Genomic DNA, 17,051 nt, shown 5'->3' on the forward strand with positions numbered 1-17,051 from the left:
AGAGCTAGGGGAAGCCCTGAGGCAGCTAAGTGTTCTGCACCACTGCCACTTACAGCCTGGGCTTCAGCCTTGAGAGAACAAATGCTGGGGAAGAAAAAGCTCTGCTGTTATTAAATCATAGAGGCTGGGGTGGGTGTGGCACTCTGGCACCAGCACCGCCTGCTACATGCAGGAACCCAGTTACATTGTGATATCCACTACTCCTGTGAGGGGACAGGCAGTGGAAGACAGGGGTGTGGACAGAACCTTTGGTTGCCTGGGTGAGCTGTTGGCAGCTGTGGGTTTTCTGAACTGGTAGGCTCTCCTTCAGAAAGTCACCATTCCCTCTCCTACAGACCTCTTCCCAAGAGGAACCGCTGCATCTGCTCATCCTGGCTTTTACATTTCATTTGGTTCTGAAGGTAAGCAGTGGACAAATGACTTAGGAATTGGACACCCTCATTTAAGCCCCGAACAAGCTGTTCGAGTGACTTTTACCCCATGAGGCCCAAAGAAAAAGAGGTAATGAAATGAAGTCACTTCCTGCTGTGAAACAAACGTGGGACCGTTTATGCAGTTGTTTTTATTTATTCAACTCTAAAGATTGACAGAGGCAATTTTTTGATGGTTAACACCTTAGATTAACACAAATTATATTGCTATAAATTTGGTTCAGGGTCAGAATAGGAATCAGGAAAGAGGGAGAACAACAACAAAAATCTTCAAACACTGAAACGAAGAAAGACTTTTTTTTTCCTTTAATTAAATGCTACTTTCCCATAGACTTCCCTAGACTGGTTTGCAGTCTAAGGTAATAGGAAACAAGGCTGGGGCATTTGGAAGAAACTGCAGGCTAAGCTATGGTGCCAAGCAAGAGGCTGAAACCCCGATCTGAGTGTCAATCTCAGGCACGTTCTGGGAGCACAGGCAGATTCTCAAATGTTTCCTAGTGTTCTTTCCTTTTCACCCATTCAGTTTCCCCTTCTCTGGCTAATCCTGGACAGTACACAACCCCCTCATTGCCTCCCTTGGTCACGTTGTTGTTTACAGGGAACCTGACTGGCAAGTGTGGCTTCTGCTTAGACTGGAAAGGCAGCAAGACCAGCTGCCTGACCCAACTCCTCCTGAAAGCCTGGACAGTAGGGGTTGCTGAGGAAGGCCTCTTCAGGCCCCTGAAAGGCCTGCGGTACTGGGAAGAACACTGCGTACCCTTGGGAAACCTGGCAACAGGTGCCGGTGACTCCTGGGGGAAATGAACAGTCAGAATCAATCCATATCACTGGGAAAGGTCAAGGGAAAAAACAGCTTCCCTTCCAAAAAAAAAAATGGTAAAGCGGAAATGAGGAGAGAAGAACCAAAACATTTAGAATGGCATTAAAAGTGAAGGCGCAAACTTCTTTCTGTCATTAAATCTAACTACAAGTTTCCTAAAGTCCAGTTACCAAGTTGAATTGTGTGGGATAGAAGAGACAGGCCAGCTGGAATCTCCCTCAAGAGTTCACGGCTTCAGGCTGAGAGGTCCTGGGTTTGCGCTGGGGGAGCCCCTTTTTGAATGAGGGCTTGGGTGGGCCGGGCTCCATGCTGGCTCCAATTCCATTGGTCCCTGCAGAGTGAGTCTGGCCCCGTTCACTAGTGTTTCCTGGCGCCTGGGATGGAGCGCTCTGGTACCTGGAACCAGATGAATACCACGAGCTGTTTCTGTAACGACCCCCACTGTCATGTCGTCCTTGGTTCGTGGGGTCATTGGACTTTGGGCCTTGTGGCCTGTAGCCTTGTCCTCCACGTCTGTTCCCCGGCAATACCTAAGGATAAAAGAAGACAATGTTCAGAGCACTGTGGCGTTAGGGCACCCCGTTTGCTCCAGTTCAGTTTATTGAGGAGTATTCTGAAAGCCTAATAGCGGTAGCCCAGGCTTGGGACTCAGTTCTCTCTTAAAACCCACAGAGTTTGATCAGCCAATCCAATCTAGACACTAATCAGAATTAATAAATCATTCACTATTTACCCCCTGCTTTTCACCCCTATGCTCTTCTCCACTGAAGAGCTTTTCTTTAGCTGGGCAGAAAAGGAGGAAAGAGCATCCTCTGAGGTTGTTACAAGCCCTCAGCTGGGCAAGTATCTTATCACGCGTCTGAATTTTGTAGATCATAAGCCATTTGTAAAGATAATGAACATCTGGAATAATAAAATAAACATCACTATGATCTACTCTGCTATATATCGTGAACCACAGATTAAATCACGCTGCTGTGACATTTAACATACCTTTCACATCACAACCCAGAAAGCTTATGGCATAGCATTTTATTTTTGTCCTCCAATTCCAATGTAATACCAGTCTGAAGAATTACTGACAGCACTGCCTTGGACTGCTCTTATGTATCTCCTTCAAACCAAGGAAAAGGGGCTTCCCTGGTGGCGCAGTGGTTGAGAGTCCGCCTGCCGATGCAGGGGACGCGGGTTCGTGCCCCGGTCCGGGAAGATCCTACATGCCGCGGAGCGGCTGGGCCCGTGAGCCATGGCCGCTGAGCCTGCGTGTCCGGAGCCTGTGCTCCGCGACGGGAGAGGCCACAACAGTGAGAGGCTCGCGTACCGCAGAAAAAAACAAAAAACAAAAAACAACCCAAGGAAAAGAAACTATGGATTATACTTCAACTTTCTAGTGGTGCTGCTTTTCTACTTCAAGATGGGTACATGACTCCCAGTGTGACCAATTACCAGGCAATATACTACTACCTACAAAGCTAGGATCACTGCCAACATCAGAAAGTCAGCAGTCTTGGCGACAGGAAATCTAAACTGGCTGGTGATTTGGAACATACATACCAAATGCTTTCTCTGGAAATAACTGAGGCTGGAGGGATTCAAAATAGGTGTGGAATGGGCATAAAGAGAGGAAGGTAATGTACTGAGCTGTCAGTGTTGAAGCTGTGACAAACTGGCAGCATTTCTTCGTAAGTTGCTCAGTGTGGAAGCTAGGTTACCTCTCGATGAGGCTGGTAGGGCCGGCCACTGGAGTTTGCTGTGGTTGCAAGAGTCTCCCCCGGTGCCGAGTTTTTCTTGTTAGCACTTGTATGGCTGGGAGCAGAGGCACAGGTGGAAGAGGAAGCAGCAGAGGCATCACACAGGCTACTCAAAGACACAGATGTCACCGAGCTACATCGAGATCTGGTTGAATAGCTGTTCTTTGGATGGGACACTGAGACAGAAATGTGAGCGATATGTGGTCAGACGATAGAAGAGCATGGTGGGTAACGTATTCCCTATTTCTCCATCTCACAATGAGCAATTTAGGATAAAGGACTGTCTATCTGAGTATTTGTAAAGATAAGCTTAGAAATAGGTAACGGGAAGGAAAATCTCCCTTCTGCCCTCTTCCTCCACTCCTGCCAAATCCCCACTGCTTTGTAAGTGGCCCATCCCCCCACCAACTAATGACTTCTTGGCGTTTCCTACCACCTAAACTCCTGGCTTTGGCTCCAGCGGCTGACTAAGCCTAGGAACAATAGTACGGGCCATATGTTCGCTTTCCTATGCAAGGAACATTCTAAAGTACAGACTTCAAAAAGAAAGAAAAAGTTAAATAAAAAGCCAAATTCTTTTTTAAAAATTTGAATGAGGCAAGATGAGTTACATATGAACAGAACTAGTCTTTACAACAAATATCTATCTTCCCAAGGCTCTTTCTGCAAAAATAACTCCAAATTCAAAATATCAATCTAGCTGAAAAATACTAATATTTTCAATTCAAGTTTTGTCAGAATTCAACGGTCTAAAAGTACCCCATAGATGTTTTTCCTTGGCTTTAAGCCTGGGCTAATGTTGAACTCACAATCACTGCCCTAGGTCCAACATTTATTTCACTTTCACACCGAGACAGAAAGAACGTAGGAGTCAAGCTCGGGGTCTGGGTTTGACTGATGTGTCGCTACAGGCTCTCACCACAGAGGCACCGCCGTGCCCCGCCTCCACACACACCTATTATGCGCTAGGCAAAGCAGGTATTGCTATCTCCACCGAGGAGTAAAATGAGCGGCCCAGTGTAGAGTGCAGAGGCAAGGATTCAAACTTGGTCTGACTCCAGGGCCACGTGCTCTTTATACTATATACCAAACACCTCTCAGCTCAGCAGGAAATGATGAAGAAATATGACCGCAAGTTTAGGGAGCTGGAAAATGCCTAGCCTCAGAGCTCAAAGCATCTGTGTCCACTGACTTATTAAGTATCTCAGAGTTCCTTTTCATAAAAACAAGCAAACAAACCAAAACCCAAGAGGGACTGAGGAAGAATCAGGGGAGAAGCCAATCGGCACTTCAGTTTCTAGTTAGTAGAGGGTGGTCTTCTCATCACCATCTCCGGCGCCCTGAATTTCTCAGCACCTCACCTTGTCCAAATGAATCTATGTTCTTCTTTAGGGTCTCTACATCACAGGTGAATCGGGCCACTCGTCCCAGATCCTCGTCATATTTACGTTCACTAACAAAGTGCTGGAGAAAAGACAAAGAAAAGCCTCCAGTGAGACAAACAATATATGTGGGATTTATAGCTTGCTGTAAACAGATGAAACAATTACTTTCAATTGTTTTCTTTTTGTGCTTCAAAGTTCATTACCTACATGGCCGTCATATTACCAATGCTGGGTGATGGACAAAATTCAGTCATTTTCCTTAAGGGCCCGAAGATAAGTCCATTTGGGAGCTTTATGAAATGCTAATGGTCATTAGGTGAAAATCAAGAGAAACTCTGGAGAAAGAAGGAACTCATGATGGAGGACCACCTTTCTCTCCACTGTTAGCTACTCTCCCCATTGTTCCATTTTATACACAGGCAGAGGCAGCGGAAATGCTCATAAGTTACAACAATGATTCCTTAATTTAAATAGATGATTTGGTGTTCTCTAATATAAACTTCCTTAGTAAACCCACTTCAACCGCTTTATACAGTAGGATTTTTTAGTCCTTGTAATAGGAACAATTTCTTGAGATGGAAAATCATTCATGCGAAAAGTCAGCTTTGCAAATGAGAAGAGTTTGTGCTGCAAGTAATTTAATCCTTTTAAGCAGACTGAGCTGAGAAGTAACCATCCCCTTGGGTCAAAAACTAACTATACTATAGAAATAGCGGGGCTAGAAACATGTCAGGAATAAAGTGCTTCTGGGGGTCTATTTCAATAAACCATTTCTAAGGTAGTCTGGAATCATTTTTTCAGATGTACAAGAGAGTAAGAAAGAAAAGTTAAAGGCCTAGATATAATTTAGAAGAACTGAACTCAGAGCAGTTCTCTAACCGGGGGTGGCCTAATTCCACTTTGGATTTTCAAGGGGTGGAATCAAGTGCATCAGAATCCTCGGGCTGCACCGAGAAGCAATAAACGGGAGAGGAGAAATGAAAATTACCTCTGGGACTTGAAGTCCTAAAGCTTCAGAGTATACTGTGACTTAGGAAACCACAAGAATCTCTATAACAAAGCCTTCAGACATGTAATATCAGTCTGAGATTAATTCTGAAACACATTCTAGGGTTTCCTGAGCCAAAGACATAACAGGAATGACGGAAATAAAATGATCTGGAAATAAGACATTTAAATTGCACAGCACCCACTTCAGTACACTGAAAACGTGGAGAGAAACAGATCCTTAGTCAGCCTGCAGAAATATTTCTAGCAGCTCTTCAACCACGTGGGAAGGGGAACAGATGAAGCCTGTGAGAGCCAGAATTCTTATCTAATTCCAAAGGGGTTTCTGGCTTCTCCCAGATAGTTGAATGAGACTGACTGGCATCAGTGCGAGGAAGACTTTCTATAAAATTTAGCAATATAGTCTTAGTTAATCAGAAAACGGTAATTTAAAACTTGCATTGTTGATTTCACTATTTCTCCCCAATATAGACTAAGGGGAAGGAGTGAGAGAATAATAACGCGACATAGGTTTGTGTGAAAGACTGGGTCAGGATGGTAACAGGGATGCCTGTAAGGTCTCAGATGATCTTCCATCTATGCTTTTATTTTACAAAGGCTGTTATATAGCCTCCCCAGCATGTATTCCTCTTAAATATGGCAATAAATCTCACACGTTCAGAAAGAGCAGAGTTAGGGCACAGGAGCAGAGAAGGCCATACAGTTCACGGTTTAGAAACAATTAATTAGAATGTCAGTGTCCACAACTACCCATGAATAACCCAACCTCTCTCACGTTCCCATCTTAGTCTCAGAAACACTGTTCTTTATATAAGAATTTAAGACATCTGAGTGTGGAATCCAAGTAATCTTTATAAACAGTTTACAATATAATCAACACCTCAAATTGCTCATTTTTCTCTCATAAAATCAGAATTGACCAACCAACTATTTAACTATCTACTGAACACCTATTGTGTGCCAAGGCATTGTGCCAGGGCACTGGAGACACAGCAGTTCCTGTCACTGTAAAGTTCACTATCGAGTGGGAAAGGCAGATTAATCAAATGCACATACAATTATAAGTGTGCTAGGAAGGCACAAAACAGGGGGGACACGTCAGGAAAGTCAGGAAGGATGAGGTCAGGAGTGAGATGTGTGCTGGGAGTGGCAGGGGGAGGGAAAAGAATGTTCTGGACAGATGGAAAAGCATGTGCAGCAGCCTTCACAGGAGGGAACAGGGTATGCCTGTGGAAAGGAGAGCGAGTATGGCTGGAGCAGAGGGGACAAGGGGGATGCTGTGCAAAGCACGGCAGAAGGGCCAGACCATACAGAGCCCTACAGGCCGTTAAGGATTATAGCCTATCCTGAAAGCAACGGGAAGTTTGAAGTAAGTTCTGTAATGCGAGGGACAGATATGAAGGGGTGGGGAGGCCAGGGCAGTGGCAAAGAGGAGGAGTGGAATCAGTTAGGAGGCTACCACAAAGTCCAAGCAAGAGATCACTGTAGCTTGATCATGATGGTGGTGGTGGAGACAAAGGGAAAAGGTCAGATCCGAGATTGCGCTGAAGGTCAAAGGGACAGGGTCTGCTGATAGACTGAACTGTGGGAAAAGGAGAGATTCCCTAAGGTTTCCAGCTTGGACACTGGATAGATGACAGTACCATTTACAGAGAAAGGGAAAGGGCCAGGAAAAGGGCCAGGTTTGGGAAGAGGAGATCATGAGTTAAATATATTAGATACAGCACTTTAGTCCCTGAGGGTAAGAAGAAAGGCAGAAAGGAGAAGGAGGTTCTACCTTGATATCAGCTCTGAGCTCAACCAACTGCTCCTCTGACATCCGAACAGCCACATCAGTCATCTTCTTTAGAAGTTCGGCTTTCTTCTGACGGCTGAGCAAAATTTCCACTGTAGAGGAAAGGGAGCATGACTCTTACGGTCTGCTAAATAGGACAAAGAAGAACTAGAAGTATAGGCCTTGCAGGATGTACTTGGACAGCCAAAGGCTTAGCTGCCCACCCATCCAGAAAGTGAAAATACCAAAGGTCCAGTTTCCACCTTCTTGAGGGACTCTGAAGGCAGTTTACATGGTAAATGCTTTTTATGAATCATAAAGACTCATACATCACTTGTCATTTCTCTTTCTCCTCTTCCCACTTAAAAAAATTTTATCAAGACGCATATAAATTAAAACAAAAATATGCACAAGGTAAAGAATACATCTAGAATAAATGGGTATAAAATGAAAAATAAAACCGTCCCTCCTACTTCTGACTTCCAGAGGAAACCACTGGTAACAATTTCTTATATATACTTTCCATTATACTCTCTGCATATACAATCTCTCTCTCTCTTTTTTCCCCTCACAATGGTCCCTCCTTTACCTTCGCTGGTTTTACTTACTATGTCTTGAAGTTCATTCCTTAGTAATACATTCGATTCCCCTCACTCTGTTTAATAGCCACCTAGTATTCTACTATGTGGATATACAACAATTATTTACCAAGTTCCCTAATGATGGACATTAGATTATTTACAGCCTTTCAAGAAGCATCTTCTCTGGCTTGCTCCCAGATGTGTAACTCAGGTATGGCCATGAAGAATGACAGACAATAAACATTCTCTCAGAGGAGGAAGCCAGGGGTTACAGAGGACAAAGGGCAAAAGAAATTCTCTCAGGAAGCAGATCTAGGGGCTGCCAAATGAACCAAGGAACGTTCTCTACCACTGGGGCAGGGACTCTACTATTCCTGTCCAGTAAGCTTTGATCATTGCATGTCCAAGTGGGAATTTTTACTATAATTATCCTCTTCTCTCCCTATCTATGTAATAACGTTTCTTTCAGTTTATGGAATGCCAGACCACAATATACCATAACCAGAGCTGTTGGAAGATCTGAAACTACCCAGAAGTCCTGGACTTTCAGCTGAATACGTGAACTAGAGGAGACTGTGGAGGTGTTGCCATCAAGAAGGAGGTGAGTGTGTTCTCATTTTGGAAAAAAGAGGACTGCAGGGTAGCTGAGGGGTAGACTGTAGCAAAGACTGTTAGTGACTGAATATCCATTCTCCTCTATCAGAAGTCTAATGTTGTTGGGTACCAATGTGCTTAGGTAAAAAAAAAGCTACATTTCCTGGCTTTGCTACACATAACTGTATCATGTGGTATAGTTTGGCCGTTGAGATCTAAGCAGAATTCAGAGGCGAGGCTTACTAGAAAGCTCTCTAAAGGAGTCTTAGCCTGCATGTAACATTTTGCCCTTCCCTGACTAGAGCCGTAGGATGTATATTTTGACCATAAGCACAATGTAAGGATGGCTGGGGAGAAGGATAGAGAAGCCTGGGTCCCTCATATCATTTTTTTTTTTTTTTTTTTTTTGCGGTACGCGGGCCTCTCACTGTTGCGGCCTCTCCCGTTGCAGAGCACAGGCTCCGGACGTGCAGGCTCAGCGGCCATGGCTCACGGGCCCAGCTGCTCCGCGGCATGTGGGATCTTCCCGGACTGGGGCACGAACCCGTGTCCCCTGCATCGGCAGGCGGACTCTCAACCACTGAGCCAACAGGGAAGCCCAGGACTTGGTTTTTATTCTGATTTAACTTTAGTAGCTGTAATTGCACGAAACCTAGTTCTTATTTATTTAAATAGTAGTATCAAGGATATCTAGACACCACTGTGCGTTTAAATGCCATTTTTCGTTTTGTAGACTTAACTGATAATTGGCCTTATTTGTGTGTTTCATCTGAAAACTCAGAGTTTTCCCTGAGTTCTTATATTTTGAAAGCATTAAAAGGTTTACACTAACAGAGATGGATAAATGCTAATATTTAATCTAAGGAAGGTTAAAATTTGCTTTGTTACCCAGAGCATTTTTTTTTGAAGGAGGAATTTTCATTTGTTTATTTATTTTATTTTTTTGGCTGCGTTGGGTCTTTGTTGCTGTGTTTGGGCTTTCTCTAGTTGCGGTGAGTGGGAGCTACTCTTCGTTGCACTGCGTGGGCTTCTCATTGTGGTAGCTTCTCTTGTTGCAGAGCACGGGCTCTAGGTGCTCGGGCTTCAGGAGTTGTGGCTCGCAGGCTCTGGACCACAGGCTCAGTAGTTGTGGCGCGTGGGCTTAGTTGCTCCGCGGCATGTGGGATCTTCCCAGACCAGGGGTCGAACCCATGTCCCCTGCATTGGCAGGCGGACTCTCAACCACTGTGCCACCAGGGAAGTCCCCTCATATCATTTTGGAGATGCCCTACAGCCCTGGACTGCTTACCTCTGGACCTTTCATTTCATGAGAGAAAAAGAAGCTCACATTTCTTTAGGCCATTCCGTGGCATGCAGTCAAACTCAATTCCTAACTTATACACAGAATCCTGTAACCTACTGAGAAACTAGTCAAATTTACGTGAGAAAAAAATAGAATTTTTAAAGAGCTACATCAGGTGTAAAGCTGAATGTGTTTAGCAAGTTTACTTAGTCCAATTTGCCACATATATGCCACCCATGGGCTGCTCATGCCCATGTCTGGTTAACCGATAAGGGCACACTTTCCCAGTAAGTTAGGAATATGCATACAAAAGTTTCTCAATACAAAGGCCCAACAAATACAAATGATCTGTTGGTCTGGCTCCCAAGATAAAACCTATTTGCCATTTGTATCAAATTCACTTTCTCTCAGCTCCAGCATTCTAGGATTCTAAGATAAAATTACAGATCTCAAGATGTGTCAAGTAAAGATTTCTACACATATCATATAACTCAGAGGGCCTAATTATATGACCTTGGACAACTCACATTTTTCCAAGGAACTTGTTTCTTCGTTTATGAAATGAAAAAAATAAAACAAAATAAAATCCAAAAACCTAACTCTCCCATAAGGTTGATATTAACATAACATATGAATGAGTGTGAAAAAACTCTCAATTGTGAAGTACTATGAACGTATAATTAATAAACTATAATATGTAAAGAAAAGAAACACCTTTTTGATATTATTGGTAAATGAGTAATTACATTAGTGTCATTGAGAACTAAGATTTTTAGCATGAGAGAGGTGGACTGTATTTGATAATTGATTGACCATGAATTGATAACTGGTTGAGGCTGGGTGCTGGGGGTTAATTATATTAGCCTCTCTATTTGAAATATGTTCAAAATTTTCTATAAAAGATGTATTTTAAAAAGCACCTTCGGACTTCCCTGATGGTGCAGTGGTTAAGAATCCGCCTGCCAGTGCAGGGGACACGGGTTCAAGCCCTGGTCCGGGAAGATCTCACATGCTGCGGAGCAACTAAGCCCGTGCGCCACAACTACTGAGCCTGCCCTCTAGAGCCTGCGAGCCACAACAACTGAGCCCACGCGCCCTGGAACCCACGTACCGTAACTAATGAGCCCACGCACTCTAGGGTCCACCTGCTGCAACTACTGAAGCCCGCGCGCCTAGAGCCCATGCTCCGCAACAAGAGAAGCCACCGCAATGAGAAGCCCGCACACTGCAATGAAAAGTAGCCCCTGCTCACCACAACTAGAGAAAGCCCGCGCTCAGCAACAAAGACCCAATGTAGCAAAAAAAAAAAAAAAAAAGCACCTTCTTCTCAACAGTTAAGGACTATGTCTTTTTTTTTTTTTTTTAGGGGCTATGTCTTCTTACTAATTTTATTTTCTCTGAAACTTCAATTTCAAAAAGAGAACACATAGGTACAAGAATGGACTGAAACTGTCACCGGAAATTTCAGGATATACCACTCAATTTAAATGAAATCTCACCTCTGAAAAACAATGGATAGCATCTCTGTTATATACTTAAAATTTCATTAAAATGGATCAAAACTGAACTCAGCTCAGTGCTTCAAAGCTGCCTCCTCTGGCCCATGACCACAGACACAAATGATTTAATTGTGAGTCATCATCTCAACCTATTTCCATTCTCACCAGTTTGAGAGTCGGTTAAAAGAAACAACCTTCCTAATTACAAATCTGGCATTCAATGCACGAAGGAAAAACTGTTGAAAAGTCCCAAATCAATGCCATTGTACAAGGTGCAGTTGGCATTCCTTTCTTTTCATATAGCTGTGTATCTTTAACCTAACCCTTAATAGAAATGACAAAAAACAGATATCTCGTTCTTCTGTATAAAACCCCACAAATTATCCAAGTTAGACTATTCCTCCAGACTCCATTTTAGTAAGCTTTCAAAGAACCCTCGTCATGGGTATCCTGAACCTTCAATTAATTGACTTTTTCCCTACCCAATGATAACAGACACTGAGTGAGGTTTCTACAACCTGAGAAAACAAAGGAAGTTCTGAGAGAGGTAATGACAGGAAGGTATACACTAATTGTAGGCAACCTGGTGACGTCTCCTCTGAACATGCCAAAGGTTTTTTTCCAAGTAGAAAGAAATCCAATGGAATTGTTCAATCACTGGAGGAAAAAACAAAGTAAAACCCAGGCACCTGCAAGATACTTTATTTTCCTTAATTCCCTTAATTGGTGCTGTGGTGGCAGACACCATGAAGTAGTCTCTGAACTCTATATTCAAAATATTAAAATTTGGCACTATTGAAAAACAGGCTCTTGTAAAGTTGTTTCACCTGAAAGGATTCCTATGCCAGCATGGTACAACTGCTCAAGACTGTTTAACCAAATATATAAACTCTTATTGTGGCATCTATATTGAGCTTTCGTTATGGGGGTTGAGAGGCAGGTAATAGCTTTAAGAAAGATCAGTCTTACTTGCTTCAGCTTTCACTTTGTCCATTTCAGCAAGCAATGCCACTTCTCGATCCATTAAACTAGGAAGGGATGACAAAGGGAAAAAAGGTTTGATCAGAAACTCAAACAGGAACACAGCACATTGTTAATAGTGGAGAAAGACTTATGAGTTTGTTCCCTAAAAGCATACTACAAAATAAACACTGTATATACCACATGAAAATCCTATCTCACCCTCAGCAAAGACTGTTTGAAAGATTCCAATAAAGAAACCTAATTCCCTTTTATTTCTCTATATTACAGTAAACCAGTAGCTACTCATCTAAGAGTTGAGAACCAGTAGATGGCAGTAGCAAGCTACAAAACATTTCTCGGTAAGTTGTGCTAAAGCGGAAGTCCTCATGGAAATTACATATTTCTACATGTGTGCATACTTTTTATTTTATATTTTGGTCTATAAAATTGGACAGCTTTGCTTCTAATGAATTTTTACCAGGCAACACTCCTGCTAGGGCAGGATAAATTTACCCACGATTAGGATTTATAGCTCTTCAACATTTTAGCACAGTTGCACCAAGTCCACTGGTGCTTTAGTCTTAAGAATGCAGAGTAGTTAAAAGACATACATATACTGTGCTGGTTTCAGGTAAACGTTTAATAGTAATCCAGAAAAGATGGAATCAAAGGTTTCTGGAAGGCTTTTTACAGAAAAAGAACATTAAATGGTCAATTAGAATTTTCTCCACTGCAAATGTAAACGGTTTGTATGGGAAAGCTTTTCTATGTTCTTAGATAAGAGCCCACCACCTTCAGCGAACATATAAAGAAATAATAGGCTGCCCTAGGATTAAACCTCTGGATGAAAATAATTTTCCTTACCATATCAGTTTTGCTTAGCGGTGGCAAACAAACAAAACCCCAAAAACAAAAACACAAAACTAAAACTTTAATACCTGCACACACAGGAAATGTTCCAAATCTCTTCATATTTGAAATTCATTCTAATTTCTCCTTTTGAGTGGGAATATAACTACAGCGTTAATAAAAGTTCTCTTCTTGTTTCTGGTTGTAAAACTAATCACACACATGTGCATATATATATATGTATATATAGACACACACACACACACACATAGACACACACACACACACAGTCTAATTCAATTTAGCTCAATATGTTGTTATGCTGGCACAAAGTAGTTAATATGGAGACTATAGTGAGATATACAAAAAAGTATAAGGCAGGGACATTTCCTCAAGGAGCAAAATCTGTTACAGTAAAGTGCTGGAGAACACAGGTTTGATAATCATTACGCATGATGTTAATACACAGACTTGTAAAGAAACAAATTTGGCTGGCATTATTAATCCCAAAGCACCAGACTAGAGAGAAGATACAACTATTGTGATAGGGTAGCAATACTTTTGCTAAGAAAGCATTCCCCAAACCTTGGCAAATATTTTGCTCCAAGAACTCTAGCAGCATTTGGAATACCTAAAAGGCAAAACAGAAGCACATCTGAGACAGGAGCTACCAGGCTTCGAGTTTATCATTACCTCTTCTGCCGCTGAATCACCTTAAGATGCAGACACTGTGTCCATCAGATGACAAATTTGTCTCTGACAAAGCTTGTAAAATGTTTATTAAAAGAGCTCAGCAAACAAGTAAGACTTTTGCAGCTTAACAACCTTTATTATGAAAAAGTAGAATGTCACATGATACTTTTTCAGCAAGGAAAAAAGTTCTGCACTGTCACAATAAGACTTTTTTGTGTCAGTATGAGCTACTACATCGCGATGGTACTTTTTTTTCCCTGCAAGAATGATTAGCATCCATTTACATAACCTTTGTCTCTTGAATAACTCATTTCTTAAGAAATTCACAGGGCAGTGTGTGAGCAACCGTATGACCACATCAATTAAAAACGAAACAAAAGCTTACCCTTTCATGCCAAAAAAACACTGAAAAGCAGTAAGCACTTCTATTTCTTTTTGTTTGTCATGTTACCATCTATTGATAACACCTACTGAAAGGTCCTGTGATGTCAGCCAAGCATTAAACAGAGGAATCTATTGGCTAACTGTTGGGATATTTTCTCAGAGAAAAGCCTGATGAATCTTGGCAATTTTTCATTAAATTTTTTACAAGTCTTTAAAATGGAAAAATGAATAAATGTTAAATCATATGTAGTGTAAGTGCCCGACGATTAGCTTTTTTGGTTATAATGTAAGTGCCCAACATTAAGCTTTCGGTTGCCGACATTCATAGAGCCAGGCCACCCCACCTATGAGGTTCCCCTTTTAGAAGGCCCTGGGAGACCCAGATAACTGACCCACTGGAGTGATCCTACTTTTCCTTCCCATGCTTTCTTGCTCTTATGTTTTAAATTTACTAATAAAGAACCCGCAAAACCCTAGGCACCCCACCCTCAACCCCAATAAAGGCATGACCCCAGGTCTGTACTCTCCTTAGGCACACTTTGCTGTGTGGTTCCAGGCATGCCATGTAGCCTCCACGACTTGTGAGTAATAAACCTTGTTTTTTTCTTCAAAATGCCCTGAGAGTTGTTGCTGAGGTGCATGTGGCAATAGTAAGAACCACAAGGGTCAGTCCGCCACAACACTGGCTCATAGGGGCCCAGGTGAGTGCCCCCAGGCATTCCTAGCTGAGAGCGTCACTAAAGATAGGCTGACACCAAAACAAAACACTATTAAGAACTTTCTTAAAAGTACATCACATAATGTATTACAGTTGTGTAGAAGAATAACTGTATTTTAGGTAATTAATACTAAAGCATTTAGGGATGGCCATGTTATGTCTGCAACTTCCAAATGGTTCCACCAAAACACACACACACACACACACACACACACACACACACACACACACAGAGCAAATACACCCATCACTGTACTATCCCTTCAACTTTTCTGTATATTGAAAGTTTAAGTGCGGAAACATGCGCATCACAAAATAAACAGAGAAGGTGAGAAGAGTGCAAAGGTGGGAAGTAGGCTAAGCATAAGATAAATAGCAGAGGCATTTTTCACAATTAAAAATAGTAATTTACTGTAATACAACTTTCTGACAATGAGGAAACTTAAGCTAAAGTTTCCACCTGTTCTAAGCTGTATGGCGGTCCCAGTATGGATCTGTGGCCAAGAGATTCAAAAGTACCTGTGGTTTGAGGTAATAGTTTTCAGATGCCATAGCTACAAGCAATGAGTCCTCTCAGAGAGTGATGAAAGGCTCATTCAGACTGCCAGACTTTCTGTTACCTTTCTTACTCAGTACTTGAGGGTACTAAGCTTGCAACTGTTCTGTCAAGGCTTTCCTGAATGGAAATACATGATGATGAGCATCTGAGAACACTGGACTCAGAAACTGATAATGAAAATCCACTAAATATTGCTGGGACTCTGTTTAGAAAGACACTAGGTCTTATTAAGCCTGGGCCTCATACAGCATAGAGAATTTCCATATCCTTTCTTTGACCATGAAAGATGGTTTTGGATGTCTTGTCACTGTTAAGGAAAAAGACTGGTAAATGTCTGAATGTTCTCTATTTCCTTCTCTCCTTACCAAGACTTTTTACCATCTTCACATTTCCTCAACTTACTCTAAAGCTTTTGCGTAATTTAGTTGGTCAGAGTAGTTGTTCCCATAGCGTCACCATTAATATCTCTAAGATACATTATATATCCATCATTTGAAACAAGCCCTTTAATTAATATATTTAACATGTAGCTTATTGATTAAAGCTATTGCCTTCAGTAATTCCTTGGTACCAAAAAACTGTGAACTGTCATTTGTTTATGGTTGTTGCATTAGAAAACAATGTTATAATAGAAACGACTCCGGCAATTCCTGAGCCAGCTAATTATTTCAAGCGTTTATACTCTAAACCACTCAATAATGTTCTTACAAAACATTTGAACTTGATTTTATTTGCTGAAAACCTAAAACCTATTTATTCTAATTCCACTAAAGCAGAAATCCAAGCAAAGCAAAGCCAATGCAAACACCTTTATTTCTCTGAAGACACTTCTCCCTTCTCAGATAAAACAACCAAAAAAGAGAATTTTCAGTAGTTTTTGTGAGCAGAGAATTAATGATGCTTCAAGTGTTTCATAAAACGCCGTATTCCCAGCACTGGTTTTATGAGTATGGTACACACATCTGGGCTCAAAATAGAAACAAAAACCACCAGTTAGGCAGCCAGGTCATTTTGTTGAGCTGAACAATTGGGGTAAAATGAATGGAAAGAATCAGCTTATTAAATCAAATTTGAATCTTATGAAAACTCAGTTCCTCTTTGTTAGGAGGCCTTTACAAAGCATGTGATGTAATTTTCATATTTCAAGAATCTCAAGTAGCTTTTAAGACGTTAGAATGTGGATATAAGCTGTTCTTGTGGGACAGGCCCTTAATGGAAAACCTTTCTGTTCTTCTCCAGTGGTCAAAGCATCTCGATTCTACAGTAATACTAGAGACCATATGATTCGATGATATTTTACAATATGTTTTGGGAAAAAGAAACAGTAGCAATCTAGATTACCAAGGAGCTCATTGTTCAAGTTTCTAGCTGGTAAGGAAAAATAGTTGGAGTGTTAAGCCACATAACGAGTGGCTGACTTGATCCTAGACCAGGACTTGTTTTTTTGAACCTTCTCTCTGGATATGATAGCAACGTCTAAAGGGAGACATATATGGACTAGGAAGGCGAAGACTGAAAAAATAAAGGCAAACAGAGATACCTGGTAAGACACAAAAAAGGAAGTATGATATAGTGGAAAAGTATCACTTAATAACAAGTATGACTTTTGGCAAATTATTTTTTTCTGTGCCCATTTTTTTCATCTATAAAATGAGTATAATATTACAAATGATATTGTTATATATAGATATTGTGCATAAAAGTTTCTGACATACAATAATACCTCAATAAATGGCAACAGCAATTATTCTTATTTCTGT

General features: G+C 41.5%; 1 protein-coding gene across 1 annotated transcript in view; it reads right to left on the minus strand.

Moving 5' to 3' along the window:
- Nucleotides 1–542: 542 nt before the first annotated feature.
- The window catches only part of SPATS2 (spermatogenesis associated serine rich 2), a 74,538-nt gene continuing 58,029 nt past the window's right edge, over nt 543–17,051 (minus strand). Inside the window, exons 8-12 of the mRNA XM_019934481.3 lie at nt 12,095–12,153; nt 7,173–7,282; nt 4,364–4,466; nt 2,964–3,178; nt 543–1,781 (exon numbers count right to left, since the gene is read on the minus strand). Of these exons, the coding sequence (XP_019790040.1) occupies nt 1,470–1,781; nt 2,964–3,178; nt 4,364–4,466; nt 7,173–7,282; nt 12,095–12,153 (799 nt within the window). The 3' untranslated portion in view covers nt 543–1,469. The remainder of the gene's footprint in view (nt 1,782–2,963; nt 3,179–4,363; nt 4,467–7,172; nt 7,283–12,094; nt 12,154–17,051) is intronic.

This window comes from Tursiops truncatus, chromosome 11, assembly GCF_011762595.2.
Source record: "Tursiops truncatus isolate mTurTru1 chromosome 11, mTurTru1.mat.Y, whole genome shotgun sequence".
Classification (NCBI taxonomy): domain Eukaryota; kingdom Metazoa; phylum Chordata; class Mammalia; order Artiodactyla; family Delphinidae; genus Tursiops; species Tursiops truncatus.